General features: G+C 38.0%; 1 protein-coding gene across 2 annotated transcripts in view; it reads left to right on the top strand.

Annotated features, from left to right (window-relative positions):
- The window catches only part of ZNF236 (zinc finger protein 236), a 63,778-nt gene extending 45,118 nt beyond the window's left edge, over positions 1–18,660 (top strand). The window contains exons 28-34 of one of the 2 annotated variants that reach the window (XR_015748847.1): positions 1,563–1,741; positions 3,747–3,878; positions 7,845–7,903; positions 9,853–10,050; positions 12,649–12,778; positions 13,751–13,918; positions 17,252–18,660. Coding sequence is in view for 1 of the 2 variants with exons in the window: in XM_026669919.2 (XP_026525704.1) it covers positions 1,563–1,741; positions 3,747–3,878; positions 9,853–10,050; positions 12,649–12,778; positions 13,751–13,918; positions 17,252–17,376 (932 nt within the window). In the remaining variant the exon portion in view is untranslated. The remainder of the gene's footprint in view (positions 1–1,562; positions 1,742–3,746; positions 3,879–7,844; positions 7,904–9,852; positions 10,051–12,648; positions 12,779–13,750; positions 13,919–17,251) is intronic. The other variant, XM_026669919.2, reaches the window with a different exon arrangement.
- The last annotated feature ends 6,691 nt before the right edge of the window (positions 18,661–25,351 follow it).

Genomic DNA, 25,351 nt, shown 5'->3' with positions numbered 1-25,351 from the left:
GGGAATGCAGAGTTAGCCTGCAATACTGCATTCTAACCAGTGCGCACTACACACTTTTATTGGAAATAAAAGATTTCCATACCCGTTAAGAGCTGTGGATCGGGACAATGCCTTTGCAACTCCTGTCTATCAACATTACTTGGAGCCTGGCAGTTTATGTTTCCTCAAGACATAAAAGTAGAAATGATTGCTTTGCACAGATTTTCATCACACCAAAGTAAATCATTTGAATATTTGAACATCCTTGTAATCTAAATTCCTGTTCACCTTAACCTAAATTTCAGTGCACTTTGTGTTTGCTTGCCTGATAGCTTTAATTTAGGAATTCAAGGCAATACACATAGCATTCTCTTCTCTTGTTTCCCCCCCACAGCAATCTTCTGAGATAGGCTGAGCTAAAAGTGTGGTCCCTTTTGAGGTAGACCAGGTTAGGAGGCAAATACCCAAGAAAATACATTATGATACAGGTAGTCCTCAACCACATTTAAGCCCAAAATTTAGGTTGCTAAATGAAACATTTGTTAAGTGAGTTTTGCCCCATTTTACAATCTTTCTTGCCACAGTTGTTTAAATGAATTATTGCAGTTGTTAAGTTAGTAACATTTTTAAGTGAATCTGGCTTCCCCCATTGGCTTTGCTTGTCAGAAGGTCACAAAAGGGGATCATGTGATCCCTGAACACTGCAAGCATCATAAATACGAACCAGTTGCCAAGCATCCGAATTTTGATCATGTGACCATGGAGGTGCTGCAGTAGTTGTAAATGTTGTAAAACAAACTTAAGTCACCTTTTTTCAGTGCTGTTGTAATTTTGAAGGGTCACTAAATGAATTGTTATAAGTCAAGAACTACCTATATAAGCTATAATAACAGAATCTTAAAAACCTGACAGTTTATCTTTCCCTCTCTTATACCCAAGATAATCATGCTGGACCAGACTTGATTTTTTCCCCCTCACTCTCTCCTTCTTTTCAGGCAAAATTGATATTTTGGTAATGACTACGATATATTTTCTTCAAAGCCATTTTCAAACCCTCTGCTGAGAGAATGAATTACCCAAGGTTGTTCAGTTTGGTCTTCCACCAAACATGCTGACTTTCCCATTGCAAATTACACTAGTGCAACCTTCCTAATCCTGACATTCTAAATCAAACATATGTTAAGCATATTAATCAGGCCAAGTAATCCCAAGATATTTCACCATATACAAGCTAATGTCATTTAAGCTCTTGTTAAAATCTCTGTGATTCCAACCTATTCTGTTAAATTTGTTGCGTACAGAATGAGGGCAGGTATACATTAATTTATTTTAATTGTTTTAAATTTTTAAAAAATTAAATTTAATTTTTTTAACAATTTTAACTGTTAGGAATACACATCTTTTCCAAGGGGTGAGTAGCACAGAACTGTTTTGGAGTAAGATACTTACAGTTGTAGTTGGAACTTAAATTTTGCATAGGTTACAAAATGGCTAAATAATGAAGAATCTAAGAATGTTGTACATGCTCCCCCTATTATGAATTGTGATTCTGATTTTGAATTCTTACGATATACATTTTGTAGAACTCAACACTTCAAGCGGAAACCTTCCAACGACACCACCCTTGTCTCAGGCAGCTCAGAACCTAGTAATGTCATCCCCAGGTGTAGGAGGAGATGGTAGTGTTACGTTGACCCTGGCTGATACTCAGAGTATGTTATCTGCTGGTCTTGATGCAGTGACACTTAATATCACTTCACAGGTTTGTGTCATTTCTCTGATCTATTCTATCCTCCTCTCAACATTTGCTAAAAAAATTTTTCAAAACTTGAAAAAAAGAATTAAGATAACTGTAGGTTAATCCTGCTTGTAAAGCAATGAGTATTTTTAAAAGTGTGCTATATACCTCGTTCTTCATGTGGTTTCGACTTTGTATGTAATTGAATTTTTGTGTATGTTTCCTAAGGTTAAGATGAAACATTCAGGTTTTGCATCCAAATTTCTGTTGTCCCCTGCCCCCCTTCTTGCTATTTTTTTTTGCTTCCTAAAACTTGCTCCAGATAATATGGAATTCTAAAGAATTCCATATTATGGAATTAAGAACTGCAGGGGGAAGCACAGATTAGCAAATATGGCTCCCTTCTTTTCTCCCCAGGAAGCATTGAATTAGTGGGACAAGAAATTCTGTTGTGCCCTTTTGTTTGCAGAACAATAGTTTGAATCCAGCTAACCACTAACTCTCATCAATTACAAAGGACGATTGTTTTCTCTTAATTTTCCCATTAATTTATCTACATGTGACCTATCCATAGATTAAATATAAGCAGTAAGAAGAAAATATAGAAGAAAGTTACATCTTTGGGAGATATTTTAAATGTAGAAGTTTGTTAAAGAAGGATATAGAATATGATACAAATATGAACATGGATAATACAAATTGGTGCTTCTTTTGGTTGTATGGTTTTTAAAACAAAGTGTAGCATATAGGCGAGTTGGGCAGTAGACAAGTCTAATAGTTATTATACGAAGAAGAATCTAAAGTGCTTTGGGACTTTAGAATTCAAACTGATAGGTACCTGCCATTTAAAACCCCAGACTTAGCAATTGTCAACGAAAAAACAGAAGAAGAAAAAAGAAAGAAAAAAATCTGGACAGTGGCCGTGGCAGTACCTGGAGACACAGAATAGAAGAGAAAGAACTGGAGAAGATACAAATATACAAAGACCTGCAAATATAAATAAAAGGACTATGGCAAAAGAAAGCAAAAGTGGTACCAATAGTAATAGGAACTTTGGGTACAGTCCCAGAACAATTGGAGCACCATTTGAACACCTCTGGCTTTGACAAAATCACCATCAGTTAATTGCAAAAGGCAACTTTACTCTGAACAGCTTACATCTTGCGACGATACCTTTAACACATCTACATTTGCCTATCCCAAGTCTTCAGGGTTCTGATAAATCGATAAGTATACCTAATCTAGTCTGAACATCTGGCCGACTGTTCGACGACCATACTTTTTAAGTGACAGACAGATTAGAGAAAGAAATGTAGTGGGCAATACTGAAACATGCACCAAGGATATACATCTCACCCCAAATCAATTAACTGCAAAAGTCACAGTTAATCCCTCAAGGATTAAGGGGTTAATCATGGATTAAGCCTCGTGGTTTTCATACAATGGCCTTGAGAGCTATGAATAAAATATTTTTTTCCAATCATTTATCAGAATACATTATATAATGCTGCATCTTCATTGCTTTGCTCTTAGTAGCCAAATCAAAGTATGTAAAGCTGAAATAAATGTTTGTTAGTTTTTTTACATAGCCTTCTCAACTTTGGTTTTCTCCCTTATGTTTAGTTTTTTTTAAAAAAAATAATTAACAAGTGACAAATGCTCTTGAATTTTGTTAGTACTAACAAATTGATGGTGCTGTAAGTGTGATTTATTGGGCAGATTTCAGATTTAATACAAAACTTTAATTAATGTGATAATAGGATATCAATAAATTAATTTTACATTACATATTATTGCATTTAGGATAACTTAGCATTAGACAAATTAAATATTTTGGGGTTATTAATAGAATAAGAGCTTAAACTTTTTATTTAGCTGTGATATTAGATTATATAATGTAATTTTATCTATTGGTAATTTAGTTACCTGTGCGTGGAAAGTTTAAATAATAAATATGTTAATTGACTTAGACTTTGATTATATGAATTAGTTGCACATTTTACTAAACATTTGGAAATTTCTTTGTCAGGGTCAACAGTTCCCTGCTTTACTCACAGATTCTACTCTCTCTGGCCAGACCAATTCAAGTTCACAGCAGGTCATCCTAGTCAGCCATGCTCCACATTCAGTACCTGCAAACCATGATGAATTAACTTACCAGGTAAGTGGTCTTCATTAACCTTTCTTGAATGACAACGCAGTCAATTCAATTTGTGTCTTGTATCTGAGGTTGTCATTTATCTTGCTCATTTATTTCATTAGGGATAGTATCTATGAAAACTTCAATTTGACAGAGTTTTGCCCTTCCAAGGAGAATTTGAGATGGCATTATATTAAATGTAGTATTTGTCATTTTTCTAAATGAGACCTGAAGTGCAGTCCTTTATATAGGGAGCCTGTTATTCAATAGGAATTACTCCAGATGGTGTGTATTATAATATTCTCCGGACTAATATACTCTCCCAGTATATTAGATATTGTCAATTGCCATAATCCCCCTGTCTGTGTGGCCTCTAATTAATGGATTCTGAAACTTGGAAGTCCAATATATCTAAGTAATTTGTTTGAAGAAACTCATCCAGTATATGGAACTGTAGCCTTCGGCTGATGATATTTTTATTCACAGCTATCTTAGTGAATTTAATACAGCATATTTTTGCATAGATACACTTTATTGGTGTAAGATGCATTTTTTTTTTATTTTAAAGTCAAAATTTGATTCTCTCATGTGATTGTTTTATTCTTAATATTTATTTTATCTTGTTCCTCTATGCTCTGGTTGCACCTCATCAGCACCTCATCATTATTGTTTAATTCTTCTGATTTTCTCTTATATCACTTATATGAAACCTACTATTATTATGATGCTCTTTTGGATTTTTTTAGGATAGTTTTTCAAATTAATTATGATTATTGTGTTAATGATTGTTACTTGTGAATTTTATAGCTGGATTAGCTTGGCTCATTTTTTTCCAACAGCATCTTATAAAATTCCCTAAATGAGCAATAGTGAAGATTGCTCATGTTGTTTGTATCCAGCTTCTGGAGAATCTTTGAGCAAGGAGGCTCTGTTTAGTTTGATTAATAGACCCTACATACATTTTGCTTTTTTTTTAAATTAATTGAATTTAAATGTGATGTCTATAAAGCAAGAAAATGTACAACTTCCTGTTTTTCCGGTTTGGCCTATTCATTGCTGGCCTTGACAGATGCCTTACTAGTGTGCTAACCTTACATTTGAAATAATTTAATTTAAAGTATCCCTTTAAAATGGGCTGTATGATGAGTGCAATATTCTTTAGGAAGTAGTCCTTGCCCACCTAGTTAACCTAAAATCCTGGATAGCAAGATTTTGCAATGTGTACAGTATGTACAGTAATACATGATTCAAAATATGACTACTTTTGATATTTGATACTTTCTTGTCTGATCTTTGCACTGAGGCTTTAAAGAAGAGAATAAAGTGTTAAAAGTCAGATCATATTTTTTTCAGTTTAATATTTATGACTTTGCTGTACTAAAAACTCCCATATCTCTATTGATTGCCTTCACATCCTTTTTAGGAGAATATTATATTCAAATATGTAATTTATTATTTCTATTTGACTTAGTTTTCCAGATGTACTATGCAAAAAAAAAATTTGCTTAAATATGACTAACTCTGCAGTAAAGAGTGGTACTATCAAGTCATTTAACTTCTCAGCAATTTCTGCTTTTCTTTCAATACAGTACCAGCTCCTTTGCCACTATAGCTGATTTCTTACAGCTAATATGCTTTAACATAGAGTTTTGGTATATCTGTGCTCATCCTGTCAGGGGCCGCAACTGCAGGGGTTTGCTGGTTCACTGCCCGTCGGCTCCGCGGCGGGAGGGAGGTTTTTCCCCAAGGCAAAGGGGGGGCCGGGGAAAGGTACACCGGGAGGTGGCACCCCGGGCTGCTTCAAGGGCCGGACTGCAGTCGTGCCACCGGTCCCTCTCCGACGCAACTGTGTTGGCCGCCGAGGCAGCTTTTTCTAGATGAGAGGGAAAGCGCGGGTGCTCCGTGAGCTTTTCCGGGCAGACAGGAAGGGCTCAGGGCCGGGGCAAGCGTTTTCCTGGTTCTCCCCAGCGCGGCCCGGCCCTGGCGGGATGAGCGGAGGGGGGGGGAGGCGGCCTTGGTGACTTTCGGGCCTCCGGCGCCTCGCCCTCGCAGTGGCGGGGGGGGGGTGAGGGAAAGAAGCAGCGCGCCCGTGCTCCCCCGCCGCCCCAGAGGCGGGCGGGGGGGGGGGAGTAGGCGCACACACACCGGCCGGCGAAGGGAGGAGAGGCGAGGAAAGAGAAGGGAGTGCGGCAGCAGCCGGCTGTCACAGTATCGCTCCCATAGCGGGCACAGGCAAGTCGCAGGTGGTCGCACCAGAGCCGCCACTGCCGACTCCCTTTCTCTAGCCGATTCTGACTGAATCATCCGGGCCTTTATCCTCACGACGGGTCGGCACTGAGTTTCGCCATCTCTGGTGTGCCACCTCAGCTGCGCTGTCTTCCCTCAGCCAAGCGCCGCCGCTTGCCGCGCCACCGCCACCTGCGATGGGCGAGAGGCGGCGGAGGCACCGAAATGTCACCAAGGCACCAGTGCCTCTCACGGCTCCTCCGCTCATCCCACCAGGGCCAGGGTGGCAGAGCCGCGCACTGGGGAGAACCAGGTGGGAAACACCCGCGGCTTGCCTGCCACGGCCCTGGAGGCACTTCCTGTCAGCCTCAAGTAGAGAAAAGAGCCAGCCTCCGAGCACGCCTCGGCCGCCTTTCCCTCTCTCTCTCTATGTATGAAAGAGCTCGCCTCGCTCGGAGCGCATGGAGCACACGAGTTTTGCAGTCGGAGAGGGAGTGACGCGGCGTAACGGCAGGAGTGGGGTGAAGCAGCCCGGGGAGGCACTCCCCCAGCCCACTGAGGATTGCTTTGTTGTTGGTAGCTTTGTCTCAAAAAGGGTAGGGCGCTCAGCTGATGCCGGCAGGAGGTTTAAGCTCATCGCCGGGGCGGGCGGGCTGGGAGGCCCGGGAAGCACCGGGCTTGCTTTCCCGGCTCTGCTCAGTGCCGGCCCTGATAGGATGAGCGAGGTTTTTAATCACTTTACCATCGGCAAAGGAAGGGCACAGGGCGAAGCCAAAGTCTCCTCAGGGCTGGTGCGGGGGGGGGGGCGGCTGCCGTGGCCGCGCCAAACGCAGCGGCGTTGCTGTAACGCTACGGCAGCGAGGGGAGGGGGAGAAGGGGGGGGGGAGGTCTCCCGATTGAAGGCTCCACCAAGCAGGCAGCACCATTCCGGCATGCAACAAAGTACTTCCAAACGGCAAGCCCCCCGCCATTCCCCCATTTCGCATGTTTAATATGGGCCTTAATTTGGGGAGGGGCTTAATTTGATTTTATGCCAATAAATCATGCTAGGGCTTCCTATTGGTGGAGGCCGTATTGTTGAGAAACACCTGTATTCATGTAAATCTGTTTCTGAAGATCCCATGTAAGGAAATACTCTTGTTCTACTATCTATTCACTTCTTTCTCCTGAAAACACCATTCTTAATTTTTCTCCCCTCCTTTTATTCTTATTCTCAACTAATCCTATTTGGTTTGTGATTAATTTCTCTGACCACACTAATAATTTTTATATCCTTGCATGTCTTCATGTAAACTTAAGCTGCAAATAGTTGCCTCATCTGTCTGTTTTCCCTCTTCATTTTCATTATCCACCACAAAGCTTCCTCTTTGCTGGCTTTCATAGAATTGCTTTTTACTGCTTCAACAGTAACTAATTATGACACAAGAATGGAAAGTCTTACCTGATTATTATTATTTTTGGGTTCATGGGTAATGTCTCTCTTGATCTTAAGTCAAGCAACTGAGGTCTAGATGTGTTTTTTTTTTAATTTGCTACTTGAAGAATACCACAGTAAAACATGTAGTATTAAGACATACAGACAGGCACATACACAGAGAGAGGGAGGGAAAGAAAAAAGAGAGTACATATATGTTATCATTCTATATGTAAATTATGCCAAGGACTGTGGAAATGCTACTCTAGTGAACATCTGTTGCTGCTAGGGCTTAAGCCTAGAGCTTTCAGCCACAGTGCTTGAATTGCCTCTGGTTTTGCTCACAGAGTGGGAGTACTCAGAAAGATGGATTGATGGAGACATAAATCTTAGGAAAATTAATCAGGTAAGAACATTTCTGCATTCAAAGGTTTACTTACATCTGGAAAGCATTTGTCTTTTTAACTTTTAGTCTTTCTAATCAATTGTGGACAGGGTGACAGGGTGATTCCTGACTAGTAGCAGGTGGGTGTTGTTTGCTTTCTCAAATGACTAGTAGGGCAGGTTCAGTTCTAAATTATTTGGGTAGATAGAATCTCCTAGCTTTCAGATCCCCATTACCTTCAGAACATGTAGGCAAACTGATGCTAAACTATGGCCTTGTACTGTGTATTTTCATAGTAATCCCATCAAGTTTACCTCTGACATGTTTTCTCTTCCTTTTCCTTGCTCTCACCCCGCCACGGATAATTTAACAGAATGGCACATGAAGTTGTCAACTATACAAAATCTTATTTTGAGGATTTAGAAAATGGAATATAAAGACTACGGGTTTCAATCTTCATTATACTAACCCAAATTGTGGTCATAATCACTACAGTGCTGACATGATTTTTACTTGGTAACTTAGGTTATGCCTAAGTCATCTGCAGCAACTCAAACTATCTGAGTCCATATAACTCTGATATAGAACTCTGTATATAGAACACCTTGTTTGGAAACAATAGCTTAATGTAAGCAGAATTGTTCCTGTGTGCCTCTTTATAGTTGTAAGCACAACTATAATTTTAACTTTAGGTCTACATATTCTTTTTGATCCATCCAACTACTTGGCTGAGATAGAAATCTTGTGTTCTGGGTTTATTATTGCACCACAAATCAGCAAACATAGTTTGAAACAAACCAAGTCTATGGGTTTTAAACAAACAGTATCATAAAACTTAACTTGCATATCAGAAATAGAAGTTTCCAAATTTCTGTAATGGTATGTGGGAAAGATTTTGGGATGGTCAGATAAGAGCGGGCATAGTCCACAGCTAGACAGTGAGTGGAGCAAAAGACTCAGAAAAATTTGTCCCTAGTTTCTTGGGCTGTAAAAGAGATGGCAGGAGATTTTACTTTCAGACTTAAAAGATTCAGTTAATTTAGCTTTACCATAAAGTAGAATTAGTTTATCTGGCTGTGTCTGGTCTACGGGTAAGGTTGGCATCTCCTTTCCTCAAAAGCAAAAGAGGAAATTAGGTGAAATATATATATGAATGCTGGACTATGAAAAGCCCTGGTGGCACAGTGGTTAAAGTACCATATTGCAGGCTGACTCTGCCCACAGCCTGGAATTTGATCCTGACGAGGCTCACAGTTGACTCAGCCTTCCATCCTTCTGAAGTTGATAAAATGAGGAGCCAGATTGTTGGGTGCATTATGCAAATAATGCTGGCATTGAAAACTGCCTAGAGCAGGGGTCCCCAACCCCTGGGCTGCAGCCTACTACCGGGCCATGGGCTGTTAAAAACCGGGGCGTGCGAGTGGACGGGCAAGCATGCATGTGGGAAGCTCTGCTTGCGCGAGCGGAGGGCACTTAAGCGGAGGGCACTTCTGCTCACTCACTCAGTTCCACTTCATATAATATAATAATATAATTTTATAGTAATATCAGGCTTGATTGGGAAACTGGAAAAATCACTCTAGAGAAAGTTTATACAGAAGATGAAGAGACAGTTGCCTGTTATGGTTGACAAACTGATCCCGCCTTCCTACTCCATGTGAGAGGGGTAATTTCGACAGCAAAATAATCTGTCACATAATGAAACACATTCATGGGGAAATTGGTATCCCTAAGTTGGGTTGAAAAAGTATTGAACACCCTGATTCTTTTATCAGATTACCTGTGCATGATGTGTGGTCTGTATCCACATACGTATCCACGTATCTTGCAGGAAGTTGCTAACAAGATTATTAATCCCTTATTACATAGAAGAATTGGTGTCTGAAAAGGCAATTCAGTATTCTCACAAATGTTTTGTGGGTTGCATTTGCCATAATTATTTGCCTATGTATTTTATGTCCCTGTTACAGGTGAGTGATGTTTCTCCACCTCTGTCAAAAGGTATTCAAGTTGAAAAAGAGTCCCGCATGCATCATTGTTTTGAGTGTAGTCAAACGTTTTCTTCAATCACTGTACTAATGCAGCATAGCAAGGAAGTTCATGGAAAGGAAAGAATCCACGTCTGTCATATTTGCAGTAAAGCTTTCAAACGAGCCACGCATCTGAAGGTATGAAACAAAATTAAACTCTTTTAATAAAAATTTAAAAAGCTAGCTTGATGGACTTTGGCACAATCTCTGTCTCAACCCACAATACCAGGCTTGGGTGACAAGCTGGTTGGTCAGTTCCTGTCACAACCAATATGTGAATGCCGGATTGATCCGGGAGAGGAGGTGAGGGAACGGATCCTGCGCTTGCAGGAAAATGCTAGGAAGGAGGGGAGAAAATAATGGGAACCTGTGATCAGTCTTGTCTTGCCTCTGAGGTTTAACAGTTGAGCCTGGTTATTAGTTGGATAGGAGACTTCCAGGTTAGGGTATTTGGATAAATTAAGGACTTGAAGTCCCAAAGGTGCTTTTTCAGGAGGCAACTGGATGTTCTTGTTTGCTTCTTGAAAAAGCACTTTTGGGACAACTGTGACCTGGATAATTGAGAATCTTTACAGACTTGAAGGACTTGAAAACATCCCCCAGAAGAAGGAAATAATAAAGGGCGACCTTATTGCTGTCAAGAAAACAACTTATCAATGGGAGTTGCCATGATTTGTAGTGAACTCAGAGACTTTACCATTACCAAATCCTTGGTAGAACTGTGCAAAACCTTTTAAGGAGAAGTTTTGCAACATTTTCTATCCATCAGAGCAAAATAATTCAACAATATCTGGGAGTACTCCGTGCATAGTGCAGAATACCTTTTTTAAAGGTTTTGCACAACCCTGATATTTAATTGAATTTTGCACTACCTTCAGGATTTCAGGTTGTTTGATCTTATTGCTGGAATATCCATGCACCCATTTTTCGTGTTTATTCAAAGGGAAGGTTGTACTATCATTCCTTCAGCTCTGTACTTCCATGGCAACTATTAGTTGAACCGAAGTACTTATTCTAGCAAATGAGCAAACTTCCTTCCAGGTGCACATTTTTTATAGAAACAATTTTGTTTCCCCTTAGCAGGATAGGCAATGTAATTCCGTGGCACTTTATTGACTTTCCCTAAGGAAACCTGAGCTTACTATTTCCACCTCTGTGTTTCAGTATTTCATTAAAATCTTGAAAAAAGATTTTATGAAGACAAAGTGTTCAAAAGTATTGGCCCAGTTGCTTGTGTTTTCTTTCTTTGTTGTTTTATTTAATGTTGCAATCATAAATACCATTATATTTTATTATGTCACCTTGAATATTGTTTCAAGTAGGAAGCAGTAGGAATTCCACTTGTTATCAGGATGACTAAATCTTAGTTTGAAAAAAAACAAACAAATACCGGTATTTCATTCTGAATCATAGTTTTCTTCAGTAAAAATTAGAAATTGTTATGTTTGAACGTTTAATGAACTAGCAGTTCTGTCATGCCCCTGTCAGAATCTGATTCCGAGGGGGAGGCCGAGCAGCTGACAGGGAGTGGGAGTGGGGCTCCAATGGCAGTGGAAGAAACTGGGGAAGGGCAAAGTCTGGCTGGGCAGAGCAGGGGAGAGGTAGAACAAGGCAGAGGGAATTCAGAGGAAGATCCAGGCCCACCCCCTCTTCATCCTAGGGCGCACAGGGAGGAACGGAGAAGGGAGCAATGTGAGTTGCGTGGCTTACGGGGGAGGAAAGGGCCCCGATTCCCTTCATTAGCTGCAGCTAATGGGAGATTGCGCACAGCAACTTGTTGGAAGCAAATCATGAGTTATCTTTTATTGTCGAGGCTTATCTGGGTCCCTGGCGTCTTCCCAACTGTGTGTGTTTTGTTGGCCTTTGAAGTCTGCAATTCCTTCCTGCCCTGTCCAGTTAATTGCTGCAGCGTGGTTTGTGTGGATTTTTATTTACAGTTTATATATACTTTGTTTTCGGACTGAATTTCCTCCACTTAAAGACTGTTTTTGGGAGAGTTTTTTCTCCAGCCGAAGGTAACTGGACATTGGGGGCAAAGTTGGAGGTATTAAAGGGACTTTTCTTATTTACGTGACTGTGTTGCTTTTGTGCCATGCCCAGGATCATCACTGTTCTTTATACATGTAGAATCTAGACACATGTGATGTTTATCTTTCTAATATTATATGTAGAAATTATAAATAGCAGAATAACAGAGTTGGAAGGAACCTTGGAAATCTTCTAGTCCAATCCCCTGCTCAAGCAGGAGATTTTACACCATTTCAGGCAGCTGGTAGAATCTCTTCTTAAAAACCTCCAGTCTTACAGCACCCACAACCTCTGAAAGCACGTCATTCTACTGATTAATTGTTCTCGCTGGAAAATTTTCCTTAGATTGATTCTCTCCTTGTTTACTTTTTATCCGTTGCTTGTTTTGCCTTCAAGTGCTTTGGAGAATAGGTTGACTCCCTCTTCTTTGTGGCAGCCCCTTTGATATTGGAACACTGTTATCATGTCACACCCTAGTCCTTCTTTTCATTAAAGTAGACATATGTAGCAATAGTGTAGTGTCTGTCTTTGAAGTGTTGTGTTTCACATATCATTGCACATTTCTTGTCCTTTTGCTCAAACACCCCTGGGCCAGATCTGCAAAATAAATATAGGGTTGTAGAGATGGGAACCAAATTAACAACCCTCCAAATATATTTCTATTATTTAAAAAATGTGCCAAATGAAATGTATTTTGTCTTTGATTAGGAGCATATGCAAACACATCAGGCTGGACCATCACCGAGTTCCCAAAAGCCAAGAGTATTTAAATGTGATACTTGTGAAAAAGCCTTTGCTAAACCAAGTCAATTGGAAAGACATAGTCGCATCCATACAGGTAACTAAGCAGTACTGAGTGATACCTATTGCAGTACTTGAGGTTAGATTCTAACCATTCTGTTAATTATGTTTAATTATGTCAAATTATGTCTAATTAAGGGCAAAGAAACCTCATTTGTTTTTAACCACCATGCATTTTTGAGGCTATATTGAGAAAGCGCACCCTTATTACAATTCATGGATTGTAGACATGACCTATCAGACGAAGTGTCTAAGGTATCTACTTGGGCTGCTGTCCTCTTCATGCAAGACAGTTCTTATCTGTAGGCGCTGCTCTTCAGGAAAGAAGGATCCAGAGGGTTGGAATCTATTCTGAACAGCTGCAGAACCTCTCTTATTAATTAAATTTCCTCCATATTCTATGTATCCTGCTTTGATAGCTTCCCATTCTGTCTGCAGCGGTAGAGGACATAATGTAAACATTGCATATATGGTCTATCTGAAATTATTTCTCTTGCAGTTGCAGCATGCTCAGATCAAATAAATTATTTGAAAACCAATGGAGGAAATGCCACGTTACCTGGGGAACATGTGTGGTGGAAGAGAAATAAGAGTCTTCAACCACTTTGTGATATTTGGGGAGGGTCATATTTCTAGGCAAACGTTCAAGTAGAATCGCTGCATCCCCGAGAATATGTTAACATAGGTGACCTTTAAGAAATGTATTAAAGTGACTTTTGTTTGGATAATATGATGGTTATTTTGCACGAAGGCAGGCTAAGAAAATCACCATCCCATTTTATTCTCCTATAGCAATTTCCAGCATACTGTATTATGGCTGCTGAACATTTGTGACTATGGCACTAAGCCCATGTATTTTGCAACGGACTAGATGATTGCTTAGCTTGGTTGAAATGAGAAAGATATTTTTCAGGTCACATTAGAAGAAATGGGGGGTTTAAGGAATTTTTGTTACAATTTGCCTTTGGGTCAGTTCATCTGTTCTTATTTCTTTGCTTCTTTACCAAAGGTGAGCGGCCCTTTCAATGTACCTTGTGTGAGAAAGCTTTTAACCAGAAGAGTGCACTGCAAGTTCATATGAAAAAACATACAGGGGAAAGGCCGTACAAATGCGATTACTGTACAATGGGCTTCACCCAGAAAAGCAACATGAAGCTTCATATGAAACGGGCTCACGGTAATGTGATATTTGCTTTGAGAAAGTTTGGCATATCTCTTTATTTTATAGCATTATACTGAAGAGACTCAAAATTTCTAATTTTCTTAGATTGTACCAAGCACTATAAGAATTGGGCTTTGTGCTCTGGCTCTTAATCTTTAAGACAATGCATGACAGGGGTATTAATGTAATTCAGTTGCTTATTGAACAGAAATGTTTTCAGTTGTGCAGTACAGTTATATTCCAGTCCAATTTTACAGGTGGCAGAGTTGAGAAGTATGGAAAAATCCTACCTTGCAGGGTGTTTTTTTAGGGAAAATGAGAAGGAGGTGCCACTATGTGTTCTACTTTCAGCTTCTGAATATGCCTCTAACTAATACATAAATTAATTATTTCAGTTCTGTATTTGAGTTTGAAAAAGCATTTTGGAACACAGTTAAGTTTTCCCATTTTGTGAGTGAAGAATAAAATGTAAGGCAAAAATGTGAGCCACGAGAATGAAAGTAGGGTGTGATGCACCTGCATTAGCCATGTCTCCCAGCCAGCTTGTCATCTATTCAGATGCCTGAGTTGTAATGCAAATAAATCTTTAGGTGCCAATTTCTGCTAGCTTTGCAGAAAACAGGTAGATAAATGTGGATGTTATTTTAATTTTTTATAGGACCGCTTCTCTCATAGGAGATAGAAGGAGAAGCCGTTGGATTGGGTTGACATGAAGGGGAAAGCTTTAAAAACACCTAAGAGAAATGTAGGAATTGGAATGGAGGTGTGGAAAAAATTATTGACAGTTTAAAATGGAGTCAACAGTAGTGGCTATTGGAGATATTTTGTTTATTTTAATAAGTATGGTCTGGTAAATCTGAGTTGGATTGGGCAGTGATTGCAATGCTAAAAACAGTTGTTAGGCATAGTCTGAAGACCAGAAGAGGATGAAGATCATTGAGGAAAAATAACTAACTAGCCCATAAGACAGAATAAGGTTTTAGGAGATAATAGAAGATGAGAAGATCAAAGCCATCCAGATAAAATCCACTTGCAGAACATCTGAGGGAGAAATTTGTTCATTAGTCTCTATAAATTCTTATTTAACTCTTGAATGAAAACATAGGTAGGTTTGAAAATACAGTGGCACATACAATATGGGTTTAAAGTTGCAGTATATTCTATATTCTTTAGAGTAAAAGCTTGGTTTTAGAAAAATGTTCTTGGTACATTTTAATGACAAATGGGAATACTGCCTCTAAGGTTAGGAGTGAGAACATATTCAAATTAGTATACAAGTAACTGTACTTGAGGCTGAGAAAACAAAAGAAGTTTGTTAGTCTCTTTATCCATTCACACATTTATTAGCACATTTATTTGCCAATAAACTGATTGTTGTTTTTATATCTAACAATATACAGACAAACAACTTTCTTTAACATTGCAATCACTACCCAATCCAACTCAAATTTACCAGACCAGATTGTATTTATTAAAATAAAATGATTTCAACAGCAGTTTAAAATGGAGTTGACAAGAGTGGCTTTCTAATCAACATATGTATTGACTATTAGGGGCGGAGATGTGAGACCATCTTTTTTTGCTTTGCTTATGTATGATAGATACTGGAGCAAATGAAGGTTTGCTTGCCTATTTATACAGGGACCTCTAGGAAGGCCAACAGTTAATTATCATAAAAACACCACTGAGTCAATAAAATGGAAGTCACAAACTCCCAAACCTGCATGCATCATCTTTATATAAGGTTTATATAAATGATACGTGCATATATGTCTTCAAAGGGGAATAAGCCTGATTTTCCTGTTTTACAAGTCCTGTGGTTAAAAACCATTCATTGAAATTATGGTGGCACTAAATGAGTGGTATTCTGTCCCAGCACCCCTGCCGTCAGGTGATCAGAATCTGGGTGTTTGGCAATTGGTTCATACTTTTGACAGGTACGGCATCCTGTGGTCATGTGATTACCATTTGGAACTTTCCCTGCCAAGTTACAAACAAAGGAAGTGGGGAAGCCAGCAGGGAAGGTTCTAGTTGCTCCCACCAATTTTCTCCTGAACATCTTTGCTACGGAGTACCCAATCCCAGGGATTTCATGTTAGCACCCTTCTCCTGCCAGCCTGCCACCCATATCTGGGCCTCGGTACAGCATCTCTTCCCTAACTTGCACACATTTCACCAATCCACACGGACCTATACTCACTGGAGCACCGCACCCCTCCTCCATAGTACTCACCCTCCTGCCTGCCTGATTGTGAGCCTTAGGGGACTTGAGATTTCTCACTGGCTTTCCATTGATTTTGTGGGAAGTCTGCAGGAAGTCTCAAGTCGCAGTCATATGAAGTCCTTGCCTAATATCCATGATATTCACTTAACAACATCAATAAGGGCTTATAGGATTGCCAATGGTAAATGATATGGTCATGTGATATCGTATATTTTATGACCACATCAATTAGTAATGGAATGCCAATCCCAATTTTCTATGGATAAATGAGCACTACCTGTACTGAACAAGAAGGCTGAATTTTTTTCTAGAGACTATGTTGACATGAAATAAAACACTGTACATTTAATTGATGTCACAGTAATGTAAAAATATACTGTAGAAACTTGATTATATTGTAAGAAGACCTAAGATTTGTAATAAATCTGGCTTACTAGAAGAAAAGCAATCATTCTTTTCTGGCGCACCTCTAAGAAGCACAATAAATCAAATATATATTCGGTCTTTATATTTGTGAAATTTCTTTTGATTTTTATTCATTGTGCAATTTCGATGGCTATATCATGAATAAATACAGCCATGGAAACTGCATTAAATGATAGGGTTGGAAAGTAGAATTTACAGATGACAATTTCTGTATGTTACTTTCTTAATCACAAAGAGTATTTATGCATATAGAGCTCCCTTACTTTTGAGGACTGACATATAAATCTTAATAGACAAATTAATTATTGATTTTTCTGAAAAAACTACTCTGTTAAAAGAAATGGACATACTACAGACTAGAACTGCATGTAGTGTTCTGTGTCAAAATGATAGCAATAAAGAAAAGTGATGAGTATTATTCTTTAAATTAAAGTTTTGATAGGTATTTACTCAAAACAAGCCTCGCTAAGTTCCCTTACTCCCAGGCTCTTATTTTCTCTTTTTCAAATCTTTCTTTCTTTCTTTCTTTCTTTCTTTCTTTCTTTCTTTCTTTCTTTCTTTCTTTCTTTCTTTCTTTCTTTCTTTCTTTCTTTCTTTCTTTCTTTCTTTCTTTCTTTCTTTCTTTCTTTCTTTCTTTCTTTCTTTCTTTCTCTATTTATTTATTTCTCTTACTATTCTTTATCTTTTTACTATGATAGGTGCAATGCAAGAATCGACCAGTCATCAAGGACAGGAAGGCGAAGACATTAATCGTGCCCTGAATTTGGAAGAAGTTGTTCAAGAATCTTCAAACGAATGGCAGAGTATAACCAATATTTTTTGATGACTATAAGATGAAAGCTGCGAACGCTTTCAGGACTAGATTTCCCCCCCCTTTTTCTAAAAATAGTCATCTGTGGATTTTTACTATTAAAGCGCATTGCAAATAATAAGGATGATATAGCTTTTTAAATATTATGAAACACCGAATAAATTACCTGTCTTTTGTAAACATATAGAATATTTAAGAAACACCAGGCAAACTTTGCTGTATTGTCTACAATCAGTGATCTCAGGTAGATGGAACTTGTTTATCTTTTCATTCCACCATAAGTGTATTCTCTAAAATGGAAATACACCCAGACCTTGAAATCAGTGAAATAGTCCTTCTTGGATGTTCTGTCAATCATGAGGAATGTCTTGAGTATTTGAAACAAAATCATATGGGTGCCGTAGATGATGCATGCTCCAGTGCAGATAGTACATGATCTAAGGCTGTTTAAGACCTTTAATTGGTGTTGGCAGATATGTCAGGATGATAGCTCGTATTCATTTCATTTGATGAGTGCTATTATTTCTTCCCTTTAAACTCAGCAATAATTCAAAGGAACACTTAACAACTGCGATTCCATGAAGTAAATGATGAACGCATATATTTTCATGTGGATCTTTCAGCAGAGAAACTTTTGCTGAATAACTATAAAAAATAAGCCATATATTCAAGATGGTAGGACTTATAAGAACAATATATTCCTTAAGAAGATCAAATTAGCTGCAGATTAAGTTACAGCACAGTCATTCTGAAAGATAGCTTCGGATTAGAAGTCCTTGTTAATATTGTCATCAATTTGTCTTGAGGGTTATAAAATTTTTAAAGACTACCTAGGCTTTTTCAGTATTACTCTGAAAGGTCCCATTCATTCGAAAGAGGTATAATCATATCAAAAAGACCCACATTGGAAATAAAGCATAAGTTCTGTTTTAGACATTCCAAAGACAGAAGAATCTTGCTTAATTTTACGTTGAGATTTTAAAATTTCTTTATATGTTATATATATGTATGTGTGTATATATACAGATATTTAAGCCTCTGTGTGGCTGATGAGTATATTTTGTAAATAATAATTCCTGTTTCAAGAAGTGTTCATAAAGTTTTCAACTTTAGATGAACATTTCAAAATCAGTATTGATTCATTTTAATGCAATGTAGACATGTTATATCTTTATGAAAATATTATTGCTTTTAATTTGTTTCTCAGTTCCAGAAAAAAAACTATCTGTACATATAATTTATATTTTGTGTATTATAAGACTAGTACTTTCTATTTCCAAAAAAAAAAAGGAAAAATCACTGTTTTTGATAGGACATCTCATAATTCTTTTGTTAACTCTGGACATATGTATATAAGTAATATAGCTGGTGACTTGAAAATAACACTTTTGTTATGTGGAAATATTTAAGTCAAACATGTTGAATAATATTAATTTTTTTCCAAACATGGTTTTCTGTCTGATACATTATTCCTTTTCAGGGGCATTAAGTAGATATTCGTATTTATGGGAATAATTATTATTCCTGAATTATGCAAAACAATTATTGATCATGGTTCTCTAAATATTTCATGCTATTCTGCTATTTTATTTCTTAGCTTTGGATATTTTTTTCCATTTCCTTACTAAAAGTGTTTTGCTTGTTTGCAAATATTTTTGTGCTAATTGATATCCTTATGTAATTAGAAGAACATTTTAAGAAAAAATGAAACAGTATTATGTATACTGTGTAAAGTGAAACAACAAAGTTTGTGCTTAGAGCTGTTCCATGTCAGCAGAGGCACACAAATTAAGTTCACATATTACCATATTTATTTTTAAGCACAAAATTATGAAGTTAGCTATTTGCTAACTTTGCTATTCTTTTCTGTGGCCTATTTGAAGTCCCAAGTAAAAGATATGTAAGGAAACTGATCTTAAATGTACAATTAATAATAAGTCTGAACCACCAATAATAATAATAATAATAATAATAATAATAATAATAATAATAATAATAATAATAATAATAATAATAATAATAATATAACAACAACAGTTGACAATTTAATCAGTGGGTGCAGCAAAATTTCACAAACTGACAATCTAGACCACCATAACCGAGTTGCTAAAATCATTCACTGGAAACTGCCAAAAGTTTGGATTTGAGTATAGTAACAACTATTGGGAACATCAGGTTGAGAAGGTTCTGGAAAATGAAAAGTCAAGATCTTGTGGGACTTCAGAATTCAGACTGTCAGGCACTTGGCCCACAACACAACTGATATAACAATAGTTGAAAAGAAAAAGGTTTGGTTCATTGACATTGTAATACCTAGTGATGCACAAATTGAAGACAAGCAGCAAGAAAAAAACAAAAAGTACCGGGACTTACAAATTGAAGTTGAGCGACTTTGGAAAAAGAAATCATGTGTTATCCCAATTGTAATTGGAGCTATTTGGAAATTCTGAATTTATCAGACTTGAATACCCTGATTCTACAAAAAACCACCCTACTTGGAACAGCTTATATCCTCTGACGCTACCTGAACAGTTCCTAGGTCCTTGGTTAGGACTTGAGTTGTTGAGCTACCAACCAGCCCCAAAGGTTAATCACCAAAGATTAACCATAATAATAATAATATATTAAATGCATATGCCACCAACTCCAAGTGACTCAGGGCATATATTATCGATGGCAAATTAGGGACGAAATCTACCCTGTCTAGATTATGAGAACTTGAAAGACATTTGCACATCTCCATATTTTATTCTCCTCAAAAACCACCTTTACTTTAGCCACAATACAGTTGGGCTATAATTGTGGAAAAATGAAGCTCAAAATTATATTTCGCCTGAGACTGTTAAGATTGTTATTTTGAACAAGAAGTAGTTTGAGCCACCATTTTGCACTGAATTTCTAAATCAAAATCTTAATGAGAAGTCTGTTGACAAGAAGACAAATAATTCAAAAGACCAGCTGTTGTCACAATCATGTATGCCTTATTGTAACTTGTTTTTCTTTGTTTTGCAAACCAAGAGTACCCAGCTGAAAACCTTTAGCACTTAAGAACATAAATAGTGCCCTGCTTGATTGAGCCCCCTGATCGATTTGTTCAGAAATCTGTCCTCACAACGGCTACCGAACTGCACAAGGAAGCCCACAAGTCGCCCAGGAGATGGCCTTCAGAAGCTGTCACACTGTCAACAAAGCTAATGTTCATTGATCCTCATGTCTTCCATGAATTGTCCAACTCTTTTCTTGAAGACAGCCCAGCTGGTATCCAGGCCCAGTTCTTGTACAAGCAGAGTCTAAAGTTTAATTATGTATTGTGTAGCAAAAAAAAAAAAAAATGCTGAACATGCTTCCAGCAGTTTGCCTTTAGGGCTTTATGAGCAATCCTAGGATAGTGAGGTTTGGGACAATTGGGAAAGCAGTCTGGGAGAAGGGTTCTCTTAGCCTTTCTCCTGCAACGTGAACTTTGTAAGAGAAGGCTGAGAAAGGCCATATTGCACTATGACAGGAGTCTCTATACTTGGCAAGATTTATGGACTTCAACTCCCAGGCTTCAAATTTGGGGACCCCTGCTCTATAAAGCTATTTCAAGGGGAGGTGGTGTCTGTTTATATCATTCTTTCAAACCTTCATGCGAGCACATATTTTTTTAAAGTATTGCCCTATAAATCATGCAGTATATTTTTCTTATAAGCCGCCTAGAGTTGTGTTGTTCAGTTTGGACAGCCATGTAATACTCTTTAAATATTTATAGGACGGTTAAATATTGGATCTCTGGAAAGTGACAGAAAGTTGTAAAAGAAGCTACTGCATAGAGCTCCGGTATTTTTGAATTTAAAAAAGGTATCTACCTCAGAATTAGGAATTTCACAGGAGAATATTTTACAATTTGAGAGAGTGTCCAGTGGCATGCTAGATTATATTTTCTCTCAAACACGATCAATAACTCATTAAATAAATATTAGATTTAGAGAATGTAAAAGTAAACTTCTCTTAGAAACTCTTTCAGGTAGTTGAAAAGAATGCTCATTTTCCCTTTATCCCACTGTAGTTAGATCAATGAGGGAAGCATTTCTAAACTACCATCACATATTGGTCTGTGATTTGATTACACATATACTGTATTATCCCCATGCTAGCCTAACTTTTCATATTCTTTTGTTAGCCTGATTAATTTGCAGCTCATTTATGTTTTAGGAGAAAGAAAGGAAAATATTACTTGCCCCAGGGAATATTTTAAGATGAATACCATGCATTTATGAACCTAGGATACACAAATCTTGGGGGCAATTTGATACTATTCTACAAAATTTCTTGGCAAGGTAGTTTAGGCTGAGCTCATTGTCAATCAATATAACTTTTTCCACCTATAAATGTTTTGGGAATTGTTGAGGGAAATATCTGACATTTTCCCACAGTACTAAGCTGTGGGAAATCTTCTTTTAGCAACATTTGCTTGCAATTATTATTATTTTTACATTTTCCTAATAGTTAAAATAGCTAAAAGAGAAAAAAAAACTTTGGAAGTTAACATTTAGGACAACAGAATATGGGGATTTTTTTTCCTGTATTTGAAAATTGCTATACCATTATCATTCATTGGACAGTTCCATATTATACCTCTGGTTAGAAAGAATGTGTATGTTGAAGTCATACTTACTGGACAAATGTTTTTGATTCAATATTGACCAGAGTTTTTGAGCTTTAATTATGGAATGATCAATTCTAGAGCTCTCAGAAATTTGAAAAAATATTTGAAACTTGGTATTATCAAATTTGCTTTTTAAATATTGCTGATTTTAATACAAGGGGAAGAAATTACTGCTACTAATGCATATATTTTTCAATATGTACACCTCTTCCATGAATCCTATTTAACAGTTTTATCTTAAGACATCATGTTATATATGCTTGCCATTTCTAGCGGTACCCTCTCTGTTTAAATCACATCTGAAGATGCAGGTTGCTATGGATAAAAGCAATTTTGATTGTATCATCAAGCTCCTTGTTTTGTTTTGCATTTTCATTTCAACAGCCCTGAAAGGCAAGTAGGTTTTTCTTCCCAATGTTCTGTCTCTGAAACACTGCTTTCACCCTGTTCTCTGCAAAACACATTTTCTCTGTGCTTCAAGCATCCCAGGTCAGAAATACAATGGCTTTTCAGGCTTTTAAAGTTATAATCCTGTGCTCAAAAATGAGAGACAACATCATCATATTTTGACCAGATTTGGAGCATAAAGCAAGAATCGTCAAGAATCCCAAAGAGCTTTCATTTGTGTAAAGAGTGACACTTGATCTCTACAATCTCTTCCCAAGCTTAGGATTAGTTCTGTGCATCCTTCCTTTAGACAAAGTATGTTTTTTTCTGGGTCCACAAACAATGGGTTGGAGAATAGAGGCAAGGATGCTTCACTGTTCCCAATGAAACTCAACCAATCTACTTTCATCTTCTTTTAGCAACATTTGCTTAAGTTTAGACAGTTAATTTTCTGTCTAGAAGGTTATTCCATGTCATTCTTGTGGTATATTAACTGGTTTGGCTGATCCCTTATGTCCCTTAACACTAGCTAGTTGGGAATATTCTGATTTGCTTGCTCAGTACATTTGCTCACAAATTTTAGACACCATTTTATATTTCTTCTGCAAAGAGAAGGAAGAATTGGATCTCACATTTCTGACTATGAAAACCCATAATGGTTCCATATTTGAATGCCTTTTAAATTAATGTTGCATGGTGGACCAGTCCCTAGACTAATATATGATTTAGTTAAAATTCATATGAAGAAAACAGTCCTATCAATATGGAAAAATTAATGGGTTGCAGAAAACAAAATGTTTGATGTAGAAAAACGGACCCACAGAGAGCGGTAAAAAGCAGAAGCAAAGATGAATAATGCATCTGAATATCTGCACTGAAACTTTGTTACAGTGTTTTCTCACTCATAGCAATACTGTGGAATTATTTGCATAGGATAGAAGATGTGTTATTGAATTTATCCATTGAATAATTCATTCACTACGGTAACTCTTGCCTGTTTAAGAGCAATGATATTCAAATGAAGTTGCTGTTGCCACCATATAATGTACTCATCTGAGTTGGTATGTGTGGATTCAAAGTAATTGCTCCCTAACAGGATCCATGGTATTGCAAATGTAACTGTTCTAGGTAGTGTATTAAGGTTGTGCTTGGGTGGAATAATAGTCTTTTCTTTCTTCTTAAAAATGTGTCCCATAGAGATAAAAAAAACCTACAATTTGTTCTTATTGAATTTAATTTCTGGAGCGGGAAGTTTTTTTTGTTTTTTTTAAAAAAACATCAATCAATTATGTAAGAATTGCCAACTGAAGTATTACACCCTTGTGTATTGCTTAAAAATATTCCATTAAGCAGTGAAAGAATACTTAGGACTTAGAAACTGTGTGCTGTTTCTTGAAATTAAGAGTGGGAAGATAAACAATGAGTTTTTTTGTTATAGCAGTTCTGTAATGAGCATTTTTCTTTGATCCATCGACATTCAACTTCTTAAAAAAGAATAAATTCATTGTTTCTCCCAAGGGCACTTAGTTGAAAGGTGCACATTTTGGGGAAGAAAATGAGTGATAAGCGATGAGCTTAAGATTCAGTTCAAGGTGTCTCAGATGCAAGAAATGTCTGCAACTCTTCAATGTAGCCCAACTTTTCCCAAGAAGATCAGAGGTGGTGTTAGGTTCACAAACCCTCATATTTAACACCAGTTCCGAATAGAGTTAGTCCTTGACTTTCAACTATTTGTTTAGTGATTGTAAGAAGATACAATGGCACTGGGGAAAACAATTGTTGTATAAGACACACTTTCCCACCCCCACAAAAGTGGATGTGTGTATGTTGCCGAAGCCCTACCCACCCACTGGCCCCCACCTTTTGCCCTCTGCCCCCCAGCAATTTGCCTCCTTACAGCAAACAACAAACAGCCTGGTCAGCTTTAGCATAGCCTGATTAGCACAGGAGCTGTTGGATCGGCCTCCCAACAATCAGCTGTTTCAGGCTGCAGGGATCACCATCGCCTATTGCCGCCTCCATGCGCCCCATTTTTGGCCTCCATATCCCGTTTTCAGCCTCCGTGCACCCCATTTTTGGCCCATTCTGGGTGACGGGGATCAGAACGGGCCAAAAATGGGGCATGTGGAGGCCAAAAATAGGATGCAGAGACCAAAAATGGGGGCGCGGAGGCAGCAATAGGCGATGGTGATCCCTACAGCCTGAAACAGCTGATTGTCGGGAGGCCAATCCCAACCGACAATCATCTGCTTGTGCTAATCAAGCTGTGCTGAAGCTGAAACCGGCTGTTTGCTGTTGCCGCGAGGCAAATTTCTGGGAGGCAGAGGCAGATTTTTTTTCTTGTTTTCCTCCCCAAAAGCTATGTGCGTCTTATACTTTGGAGTGTCTTATACTCCGAAAAATATGGTAAGTTGGTTTTCTACACTTCTAACCATTGGAGCATTCCCCTAGCCACATGATCAAAATTCAGATGCTTGACAACTGACTCATATTTATGACGGTTGCTGTGTCCTGGGATCATGTGATCTCCTTTTGTGACTTTCTGATGATGTCAATGGGGAAGCCAGATTCACTTAACAATTGCGTCATTAACTCAACAACTGCAGTGACTCACTGAATAACTGTGGCAAGAAAAGTCATAAAATGAGGCAAAACTCACTTAACACTTGTTTTGTTTAGCTACAAATTTTGGGCCTAGTTGTGGTCATAAGTCAAGGACTACCGGTACAATGTAAAATGGGCCTCCTTTATATGTTCAGTGAAATGAAGCATCTCCTCTGACAAAGACAGAGGACAGGAAAACTGTGTGTAAACTTGCCCCTGTTCCTTAATACACCACGTACTGTATTTTAAAAGGGATATAATCTGCATTCACACTTCATTGCGAACTTGATACACTTCAGTTAGCTGCTTTGTAAGTTTGCATGAAACACCTTTAAAAAATTCCTCCAAATG

Source organism: Notechis scutatus, chromosome 3, assembly GCF_049901735.1.
Source record: "Notechis scutatus isolate UNSWTSFEM ecotype Mainland chromosome 3, rNotScu1.2, whole genome shotgun sequence".
NCBI classification, from domain to species: domain Eukaryota; kingdom Metazoa; phylum Chordata; class Lepidosauria; order Squamata; family Elapidae; genus Notechis; species Notechis scutatus.
The sequence above is the reverse complement of the archived record's forward strand: the minus strand, read 5'-3'. Positions and strand labels throughout refer to the sequence as shown.